Source organism: Macaca thibetana, chromosome 14 (assembly GCF_024542745.1).
Source record: "Macaca thibetana thibetana isolate TM-01 chromosome 14, ASM2454274v1, whole genome shotgun sequence".
Lineage (NCBI taxonomy): Eukaryota > Metazoa > Chordata > Mammalia > Primates > Cercopithecidae > Macaca > Macaca thibetana.
Window position 1 is genome coordinate 61,518,739 of NC_065591.1, and position 11,835 is coordinate 61,530,573.

At 36.9% G+C, this 11,835-nt stretch overlaps 1 protein-coding gene across 1 annotated transcript; it reads left to right on the forward strand.

The window, feature by feature from the left end:
- Positions 1 to 562: 562 nt before the first annotated feature.
- On the forward strand, positions 563 to 1,625 carry LOC126935177 (olfactory receptor 51B5). The gene has a single exon (XM_050756377.1). The coding sequence runs from the start codon at positions 621 to 623 to the stop codon at positions 1,557 to 1,559; it is 939 nt and encodes a 312-aa protein (XP_050612334.1). The 5' UTR covers positions 563 to 620; the 3' UTR covers positions 1,560 to 1,625.
- The last annotated feature ends 10,210 nt before the right edge of the window (positions 1,626 to 11,835 follow it).

Here is an 11,835-nt window from a genome sequence, read left to right on the forward strand (position 1 = left end):
TGTCTGTTCCCCATCACTAGTCCATGAAATCGGGAGGCCAAGTGTTTCTTTCTCTGTCTGCTCCTTAGCTACAGTGGTAGTGGCAGAGTTTCTCTTCCCACTTTTCTTTCTTAGGCTGTTGAGACTTTAGCTGATAATACAGATAAGTCTTTATATGCAGGAAAATGTGGATTAGGGATCAGTATTGTGAAGGCAATTACAGGTTTAAGTAGTAGACTAGAAAAAAATTAGTGTTAGGATCCTTGAAATTCCCTTGAATGCCCCATAGAATATGGATTCTTTAAAATCTGCATAGTTAAGGGAAACAGTTTAGAGTTGAAGTTTACATAAAAATTTTTCTGAAGAGAATGCTTAAATGCATATAAACACTTGAAACTCCAAGAATTTGATTAAGTAGGTAGGAGATAGATCCTGGAATGTGCAGTTAAGAATACAAATAGTATAGGTAATCCTAAGAATGCATTTTGAGAAACAATCACTTATATTGATGTCATTGTTGTCTTTAGGGAAAAATTCTGAGAATCATATGGTCGAAGTGATACCCTGAAGGTAAAACTGTGCATTGTGGTAATAACAGAAACAGAAAGACATTTCTTCTATATAAACTCAATAAACCCAGGATGTGGTCCAACGGCAGCTCGCATCCCTTCCTGTTGACTGGTTTTCCAGGCTTGGAGGCAGCTCATCACTGGATTTCCTTATTTTTCTTGTTCATCTATATGTCTGTCCTTTTTGGCAATGGCACCCTCCTTCTTCTCATTAAGGAAGATCACAATCTTCATGAGCCCATGTACTTCTTTCTGTCCATGCTGGCTGCCACAGACCTGGGGCTGACCCTGACCACAATGCCCACGGTGCTGGGAGTCCTCTGGCTGGATTACAGGGAGATTGGAAGCGCAGCCTGCTTTTCCCAGGCCTACTTTATACACTCACTTTCCTTTGTCGAGTCTGGCATTCTGCTTGCCATGGCCTATGACCGTTTTATTGCCATCTGCAACCCTCTTAGATATACCTCCATACTTACTACTACTCGAATAGTGAAGATTGGGCTGGGAGTTCTGATTAGGGGATTTGTATCTGTTGTTCCCCCAATCATGCCCCTCTATTTTTTTCTCTATTGTCACTCCCATGTTCTTTCACATGCATTCTGCCTTCACCAGGATGTCATTAAACTGGCCTGTGCTGATACCACCTTCAACCAACTGTACCCAGTTGTGCTTGTGGTCTTTATATTTGTGCTAGATTCTCTGATTATCTTCATCTCCTATGTGTTGATACTCAAGACTGTCCTGAGCATTGCCTCCAGAGAGGAGAGGGCTAAGGCTCTCAATACCTGTGTCTCCCATATCTGCTGTGTCCTGGTTTTCTATGTTGCAGTGATTGGATTATCTCTGATTCATCGTTTTGGAAAGCAGGTTTCACATATTGTTCACCTCATTATGAGCTATGTCTATTTTCTGTTCCCTCCACTAATGAATCCTATAATATATAGTGTCAAGACCAAGCAGATTAAGAATGGCATTCTTCACCTTTTTACTACCCATAGAATTGGAACCTGATCTCCAACCATCACAGTCACTCTCACAAAATGTAAACACTCTAATATTTAGCAGGAGAACAAAGAAGTCTCATATCTAGCATACATGCTCATATGACTTGGTAAAATAGGTGTTAAAATAGAGCTTTAAGTTTCCCTAAGGTATCTCTTTAAGCCCAACTCTTTAGCTAAATGTAGTTTGTACAAATTTTTGTTGCATTCCTGTATACAGAATATTTCTCTAAGCTTTCCACTAAATTATTGTGCTAACAATACCTTAGGCATCTATGGGTATGTCTATAATGTAGCTAACATGTTTATTTCATGGTATAAAGTTAGCAGATAGTAACAGTCATAAAAATATAAAATTATTAGTTGGTTTGAGTGAAATGGAATAGAGTTTGGTTTACTATATCAAATCCAATTTCCAACTCCTATGAATTCCTCTGCAGATGTCCATACAAACAATGGGAACCTATAAATTTGGTCACTGAAGTTCAGGAATTTTCCTGCAAAAAAGAATAAAATCTTCTTTGATCAGTGAACTAATCACTCATCATCCCAACAGTCTAGTTGGTTCCTTCTCCCTCAATCAAATGATCATGAATTTGTCTCAAAAACAATAAACTCATATTTATTCCTCAAGACAGTACCTTCTGATAAACTTGTAACAACAACAACAACAACAAAAAAAATGTGAGAAGAGGAATCATGGATAAATGAGAGGATGTAGACACAGTCAGTACCTCCTTCTATCTTGCTCTGATTCTTATCCCACTACCCTAATTGCTAGCTCTGATGTTGAGGCCATCCCCAGATATCTACCCGTGGCTAACTAGTATGAATTAGCAGAAGGGACAGTTTCTTCACCTCCTTTTGCTATGAACAAGATCTGAAGACACAAAAAATAGGCTTTTGCATTTTTTTGAAGAATGATTGCTTTCTATACATACATCCTGATTCCATTTAAGAAGTATAAATTTCTGGAAGAATAAAATAATGTCATTCTCACTTGATTAAAATTGTCTAATGAGTTAGGAAGCGACCCATAACTCAATTTAAAATATCCTAAAAAGAGAGAGGTTACGCCTTAATTACACTTTAATCAGAGCAAAAATAATACTTCAGTGAGACAGGAGAGGGGACTATATAGAAGATACTGTTTATGTCTTTGGTGTTTTGCCCAGATCATTTTACAGAACTGTGCATCTGTGAATGTTGGCTGCTCATTGTTCATGGTTTCTGCTTTCTGCAGGTTGTTGTTCTCAACTTAGTAGGAAATGTCTCATGAAGAAAATGGCCCCTGCTCCCCAGGAAGCAGGCCATAGGCAAATACTGACCCTCTTGCCTTCTGAAACTAAGCTCCAGCCGTGACTATACACTTGCTTACCTCCTTTCTCGGTCTACACTGTTTTTCCTTGCTCCCTGTCTCCTGACAGCATTCATTAATAAATTGCACACATCTGAATCCCTATCTCAGGCTTTGCTCATAGAGAGTCCAACTTAAGAAAAGCTGCAGTCCTCATTTATATTCTGTTTCATTAAGAGATGTAATTGTGATGTAATCCCAGCACTTTGGGAGGCCGAGGTGGGCGGATCACAAGGTCAGGAGATCGAGACCATCCTAGTGAACACGGTGAAACCCTGTCTCTACTAAAAATATTTTTAAAAAAAATTAGCCAGGCGTTATGGCGGGCACCTATAGTCCCAGCTACTCTAGAGGCTGAGGCAGGAGGATGGCGTGAACCCAGGAGGTGGAGCTTGCAGTGAGCCGAGATCGTGCCACTGCACTCCAGCCTGGGCGACAGAGCAAGACTCTTATATTTATTATTTATTATTCAATAAATAAATAAATAAATAAGAGACATAATTGTGAAAAAACTGAGCACATAAAAAAGCTATAGGCTTTATCATTTTTTTAATCCTTGTCACTCCATGTCATCTGAGCAACACAGTCTGAATAAATTGTGAGTGTGAGTGCATGTATGTGATGGTAGGTTTTTGTCCTACTTTCATTCATAAAACCAAACATATGTCCCTTAATTATGCTTTACCACATCCACAACTTATTTTATTCATAAAAATATTGTGAGGTAGATATTATCACTGTTTTCTTGATGGGGAAATTTAATATAAAAAGTTAAATATTCCCTCCAAGGGCATAAAATTTATAAGTGGTATAGTCGTGATTCAAATTTATATCTTCTAATTATAAGGCCCGTGTGAATGGTACGCCACTAAAATAGTCTATCCTTAGTGGCTTCTACTTTTTGCCTTATATTCCATCATGCTTATAGAAGTAGTACCTACTTCATTTTTCTGAAAATTTCTCCTCTTTCTACTTCAAAAATATTGTTCTCTATGAAAACTGGTATTTTGCATTGTATCTCCAAACTCTTAACTGCAGTAGAACTTTTTTAAAAATAATTTTTCAATATGACATTGCAAAAAAAACCAGTCATGCTTTTATTGTGGTAGAAGTACTAAAATGCAATACTTAAAATCGTTAATGACAATGTTTTTCATCAGGCAATGACTTCAAACTGTAATAAGTATTTAAAGTAAATTGTAGATAAAGAACTGATAATAAATACAAAGAATCTTCAAATCCCTGATTCCAGGTTTTCCTTAGACTCAGTGACAAGGAGGACAGTTTGAATCTTTTTTTGATTCCACAGACTAATAAACTCTTCTTGTAATTTATCTTGTTCAGCCTAGTTTCAGTTGAATTTCAGTCACTTATAACCAAAGACTATTAAAAATTATATCATCTCAGTTACAGATATGTGAATCTTCTCTAACTATTATTTAAAACTGGAAAATACTGTTAGGTAGAAGAGCTGCCTCTTTTTCTAAAATACAGGAAATGGAACCTAAAAATGGCAGGAAAGTTGACCATTGATGAATGATTTATGAAGTTATTTTCCCTGTCTAAGAAGTTCATTTCTGACTGAAAGAAAGTGAAAAACTAAATTTATTGAGAAGATGCTGTAGGATGAATACAGACACAGGACATTGGTGGGAGGGAAAACTAAATAATTATCTCAAACTTATTTATACAGAAGGCTACATGGTGGAAGTCCACTTAGACATATTTTTCTATTCCAAACCCATTTTAACAATCATCATAAACACAATATGTTAGTATTATCATAAAATGTAGAACTTTCTGTGATCTCCTACAAGTCTTCCTGTGGTAAAATGCTATGTACTATTAGAAGCCTTAGCAAGTTAATACAGGAACAGAAAACCAAATACTACATGTTCTCACTTACAAGTGGGAGCTAAATGATGAGAACACATGGACACATGGAAGGGAACATCACACACTGGGGCCTGTTGGAGGGTGGAGGGTGAGAAGAGGGAGAGGATCAGGATAAGTAACAAATGGGTACTAGGCTTAATCCTGAGTGATGACATAATCTGTACAACAAACCCTCACGACACAAGTTTACCTATGTAACAAACCTGCTCTTGTACTCCTGAACTTAAAATGAAAGTTAGAAAAAGAAGCCTACTTATAACACTATCTCCCAGGAAACACTGCACATAAGTTTGTGCTCATCAGAAGAGTATAGTTCGGAGTGGCCCAGTGGACTAACAAACTGGTGAACCACCTTCTTACAGCAGGTGAAGCCTGTAATTCAGCTTTTGATCATTCAAAACTGAAAAAATATAACTTATATAGAGAAGGACCTCATGAGGAATAAATTTCATGGTGCCTATTAAGATAAATAAGTAGCATGTAGTTATAGGAAATCTAAGGTGTAAAAGAATATGAATTTTAAAAAGCCATTGCCAAATACCATCCTTTCTTTTTCAAATAATATTATAATTGTATGGTATGGGCTTGAAGGGATAATATACCATAGGAATATTTAATTTGATTGAGGAAATGAAAGGCTAAGTGTGCATTCCTGTAGACAAAATAAATAAGCCAATCTTAGAAATGATTAAGAAGACATGGAAGAATCTTAGAGACCTACTGAAAAAATATGTATGGTCTAATGAGTTGACAGATCACTTTTCCTCCTATATAAAATGAATTTATACTAGATAAGGGGCAGATGAACTTTATTCATTGCGTTAACGAATAATTGCTGGGTTCCTTCACCAAAGATGCAGATTTTTATAGGGTAAATGAAAGGTGAATTTAAAGATACTTACTAGATTATATGAGTATTAAATTGGGCAGCAAGGATGATTAGAAATGATTAAGGACCCAGAGGTCTCCATGTCCAATTAAAGAATGTAAATCTGTTTTGATTTTATAGCCCAAATCCTTAGACACAGTCATTGTTATTAATAAACTCATAGACAAAATTTATTTTATGGGAAAATATAAAAAATTTATGTCCCTTGATTTCAAGTACATGCCACCAAACTGACAGATGATAGTGATTAGTGACAAAGCGCCTCAAAAATAAATGAGATGGCCCTATGTTAGTCATTGTTCTCCAGAATAATAGAATCAACAGGATTTACCCAACTTCAAATTATACTACAAGGTGACAGTAACTGAAACATGGGACTGATACAAAAACAGACACATGGACTAATGGAACAGGATAGAGAACTCAGAAGAAAAACAATCTGATCTTCAACAAACCTGGTAAAAACAAGTAATGGGGAAGGGATTCCCTATTTAATAAATTGTGCTGGGAGAACTGGCTAGCCATATACAGAAAATTGAAACTGGACCCCTACCTTATACCTTATACATAAATTAACTCAAAATGGATTAAAGACTTAAGTGTAAAACCCAAAACTATAAAAACTTTAGAAGAAATTCTAGGCAATACCATTCAGGACATAGGCACAGGCAAAGATTTCATGATGAAAATGTCAAAAACAGTTGCAACGAAAGCAAACACTGACAAATGGGATCTAATTAAACTAAACAGATTGGGTGTGGTGGCTCATGCCTGTAATCCCAGCACTTTGGGAGGCCAAGGTGGGTGGATCACTTGAGGTAGGGGTATAAGGACAGTCTGGCCAACATGGTGAAACTCCATCTCTACTAAAAATAATTTTAAAAAAATGTTTTGCTGGGTATGGTAGTGCGCACCTGTAACCCCAGCTGCTCAGGAGGCTGAGGCAGGAGAATTGCTTGAACCCAGGAGACAGAGGTTGCAGTGAGCTAAGATCGCACCACTGCACTCTAGCATGGGTGACAGAGTGACACTTCATCTCAAAATAAAGAAAAATGAAATGAAATAAAGAGCTTCTAAATAGCAAAATAAACTATCATCAGAGCAAAAAGGCAACCTACAGAATAGGAGAAAGTTTCTGCAATCTATTCATCTGACAAAGGTCTAATATCCAGAATCTATGAGGAACTTAAACAAATTTACAAAAAAAAAAAAAAGAAAAAAGAGAAAACACACACACACACACACAAACAACCCCATTAAAAAGTGGGCAATGACATGAACAGACACTTCTCAAAAGAAGACATTTATGTGGCCAACAAATATACGAAAAAAGTCTCAATATCACTGATCATTAGAGAAATGCACATCAAAACCACAATGAAATACCATCTCAAGTCAGTCAGAATGTTGATTATTAAAAAGTCAAGAAACAACAGATGCTAACAAGGCTGCAGAGAAATAGGAACACTTTTACACTGTTGGTGGGAATGTAAACTAGTTCAACCATTGTGGAAGACAGTGTGGAAATTCCTCAAAGATTTAGAACCAAAAATACCATTTGACCCCACAATCCCATTGCTGGGTATATACCTAAAAGAGTATAAATCATTCTGTTACTAAGATACATGCACATGTATGTTCATTGTAGCACTATTCACAATAGCAAAGACATGGAATCAACTCAAATGCCCATCAATGATAGACTGGATTTAAAAAATGTGGTACATAAAACACATAGTGAAATACTATACAGCCAAAAAAAAAAAAAAAGGAATGAGATCATACCCTTTGCAGGGCCACGGATGGAGCTGAAAGCCATTATCCTTAGCAAACTAATGCAGGAACAGAAAACCAAACACCACATGTTCTCATTTAGAAGTGGGAGCTGAACAATGAAAATGAGAACACATGGAAACAGTGAGCAGAACAACACACACTGGAGCCTGTCAGGGGTGGGGTGTGGTGAGGGAGAGCATTAGAAAAAATAGCTAATGCATGCTGGGCTTAACACCTAGGTGATGGGTTGATAGGTACAGCAAACGACCATTGCACACATTTACCTATGTAATAAACCTGCACATCCTGCACATGTACCTCAGAACTTAAAAATAAAGATTAAAAAAATTAGAATGTACATAAAAATATGGAAATTAATAAATGTGATTCACTGCATTTAAAATAAAAGTAATGGAAAAAACTGCAATTACTGTTGCACCAACCTAATATAAGGAATTAATAGATGTGATCATAGAGGAAAGCAAGTCCCAAGATATTCAAAGTGAGTCATCAAGTTGAAAACTCAAGAGAGCCCTGTAGTTTAGTCCCAGTCCAAGTCTGAAGGCCTGAGAACTAGGAGGATTGATGGTGTACTTGCAACCCAAAAACCTTCAGGCTTCAGACCCAGGAAGTTTTGATGTTTCAGTTCAATCTAAAGGCAGAAAAAAAGGTCTACATTCCAGTTTGAAGGCTATCAATAAGGAGGAATTCTCTCTGATTTGGGGAAGGGTCAGACTTTTTGTTCTATTCAGGTTTTCAACTGATTGGATGAAGCCGCCTGCAATAGGAAGGACCGGCTGCTTTACTTGATCTACCAATTTAAATATTAATCTCATCTGAAAACACCCTCACAAAAACACCTAGAATGATGTTTGACAAATATTTGGGCACTTCATGGCTCAGTCAAATTGGCATATAAAACTAACCATCAGAGCCTGTAGAGGATGATTTAAAGGATGGAATCTTCAGAGATGATTGTGGAATCCAGCAGGCTGACAGATAATAGAATCAAACTACAGAGAAAAAAAAGAAGCCGGTATTGTCAGCACAGATTTACTCAACAAACAGCAAAAATCCTAGGATAGAGACCTTCCTGAATCGTTAGTAATATAAGCTTATAATACCTGAATATTGCCTTCCTATATGCCGCATGTAATATAGGGCAGCAGTTAGATATAGACTGTGACACCAGAGCTCAGGCCAAGAGCCAACGAATGGGAAGACCAGAAAAATATTTTCATTTTAAAAAGTTAGGCAATTTCTAATAATATGACTGTCTGAGTGTTTTCAGAACTGATATTCTAATAAATATTGAGTTATATGATTTAGAAGGATACAAGCACTCAATGGATGACCCTTGTCAGGAAACACTGCATCAAAGAAGGCTTTTATTACAGGAGATGGAGGTCCTTCCCAATCTGAGATTATGCTGCTGTGATATGATACTTCACTTCACGGGCAATACAGCAGGAAATAGGAAAAGAATGAACAAGGTCTTAGAAAACACATGAAGGAGAGACAGATAAATGGCTACTTAAGGAAATAGAAGATACTTTGGGTGCCCTGCCTAATTCCTCCCAGTGCCCCTAAGCTTGGTGACTTTGAGTGTTGACTGATAATAGTTGTTCCTATTCTCTGGAGGCTTATCCTCCACCAACAGTGTCACTTCACATGAGATTTTATCCCAACTCTGGGGCAGTCTGCAGGAAATTACTTTATATCTGTTCTAGGATAAGTGATGTTTCCAGGAATAGAGTCATATTTATGGGGCAGAAGATTAGTGTACTACCAGTGAGAGGGTCAATATACCTACTAATGAAACAGGAGGGCAGCCTGAAATTAAATCAATATATCCGGGTCTTACTACCCCCACCTCATTTTAAATTCAAAGCATGGCTCCCCTAAATCAATCCAAACCTTAATTTTCACTGAGTACAAACGGGACACACAAACTTTCAGACTTAAGCCATTTCCAGAGACTGACTCTTAATCATGATTTCCTGCTACTGTTCTACTTATATTTAGAAAGACCTATGAGCAGATGGCAGTTCAGGAGGAACTTAACTGATGTGAAATGTCAGGGGCCAAGATGTGACGCGCATGGTTCATCACGAAGCACCCATATTCATTTTAAAAATCTCATAGTTGGGTGAAGTTCCAGGATAAATTTAGGACACAAGACTGATGAGACAATAGAAATTCTCAGATCCTTATTTCTCTGACAGACTATGAGTATTGTATTCAAGTACAAATTATCAGAGAAAGCCAGGGATGTAAGGAATACCTCCACTATGTCCCCTTTTTAACATTACTACAGGACACTTAAAGTAAATAAGATTTTTTAAACTTGATTTATATTGCTCCAGAAGCAGTAACTCTTGATTCTTGGGCAAGACTTACCAAGAGAGAGAAAACAAGCTTATTGTTTGAAAGAACTTATCAGCAGTACTCATTTGTGAGTACATATAACAAACAATCTTATTTGAAACCAAGAAAAGATTAAGTGTGAGGGATTTATCAAGCTTTGTCTAAGTTGAGTGAGCTTATTGACTACAGGATTAGGGAATAACAAGAGTAGGCTTCACGGTATCTTCTTTTTGAGGTGGGGAATCATACAAGGCAAAGGTGGTTTGATAGCATGACTTCCGTCTGCTGGATGAAGCTACAATTCTGTTTTCTTTTTGCAAAGAAAATATGGGACTTTAGAACATAGTTCTGGAGCCCACTTCCTTCTCCAAAAGAGGCTTGAAAAAAGAATCCCAGCAGCCTAATTATCCAGCATCAAGAGAGATATTGGGGAACAATTTTGAATACAAATAACCTCATAAATTAACCCTGTTAGCAGTCTTCAGATACACCATTTAAACTAATTTCTACACCAGGACTTAGCAATCAACTCTCCCCTTAATTTCTGATACCTCAGGTCAGGCTCTAGTGACTATGGGAGAATGGAATGACGACAATTGAGAGGAAAATAAAGAAAAATCTTCTTGGACTTCTCTTCCACCACATAGTTGTTGCAAGAGGGTAAATAGAGAAAAGAGGCAAGATATCTGTATCTATGGATTCTGCCGCATGTATCAATCTTTAACACAGAAATTCAACTTCTTAGAAAATGCTAACTCTGAAAGAAAAACGGTAGTTTTATGTAGTGGGTGCTTACATGAATAATTAAGAGTTCTGAGTTGACATTTAGAAGTTCTCATTAGCTCAGCGCTATTAGGAACACTTTTCCTTCAATAGAAATCTTCTTTGGAAGAGGCAGGAGAGGAAAGAGACTGAGTTTGGGAGTGAATGTGCAGGGTGGGGTCACCATGACACCTGTAGGTCTCTATACTACATCTCCTCCTCCTCTGGATGCAGTTCTCTAGGCTCGGTTTTCTTTATCTTACATCCACCTATGTTCCCTTTCTGCCTCCTTCTTCCTCTTCTTTGTAGCTCCCACATTTTCAGCTTATACATTAGCCAATTAGTATATTAGTAATATTTTGAAGTCATCGTTTTTACATAAGTCAGTTTAACAATCAGCATACCAGTCAGTGATCAATGTGTTAATCATGAAGTAATTAAAATTTTATAAATGACTTTACAATCAATATGTCAAACTCTGTCATTGCTTCCAGGGCCACTGATGTATTAATACAACAGTTAGTAAAGTAAGCAATGTTAGTGTTGGAGTGGGAGTAGAACTGTGTTTTTTACTACAATGAGTTAGAGCCACTAGGTCTGGTCTGAGAGACTAGCAAAAGAATGTAAACAGTAAAAATTTTGTGCTAAGTTTTATGCTAAAATCTGGGTGATGCAAAAGAGACATCTGGGGTTTAGTTAGAGAGGGCAAAATAAGAGACGACATAGAAATAGACACAACAAAAGGGTGATAGATATAGGAAGAAAGACACAGGAAAACAATAGGATGGGGACATACAGCTGCACCCTATGTACCTGAGCAGATGGGGCAGAAATGATCAGTGCTGCCCAGGCAAGTCCAGCCTAAATAAGTTGAACCATGCATTAGAGTGAAAAATAAATGTTTAATGTTGTCAGCCATTGATGTTATACAGGACTTTGTCATGTGACAATTCTGTGATAATAGATAAATGATACAATAATTTACATAAACTCTAAATATTAGTTTATTGTAGAACTCTATAAACTCTTAATAAAATATGGATAATAGTAATATTTTACATTAGTTTTCTATTGTTATACACAAATTACTGCAACTTGAGCTGCTTAAAACATGATTAGTTTATTATATCACATTTCTGTAGGTCTACACTCTAATAGGCTTAACTGAGTTTTCTGCTTAGGATATTATAAGGTTAAATTCAAAATGTCAGGAGAACTGGGCTCTTTTCTGAAGGCTCT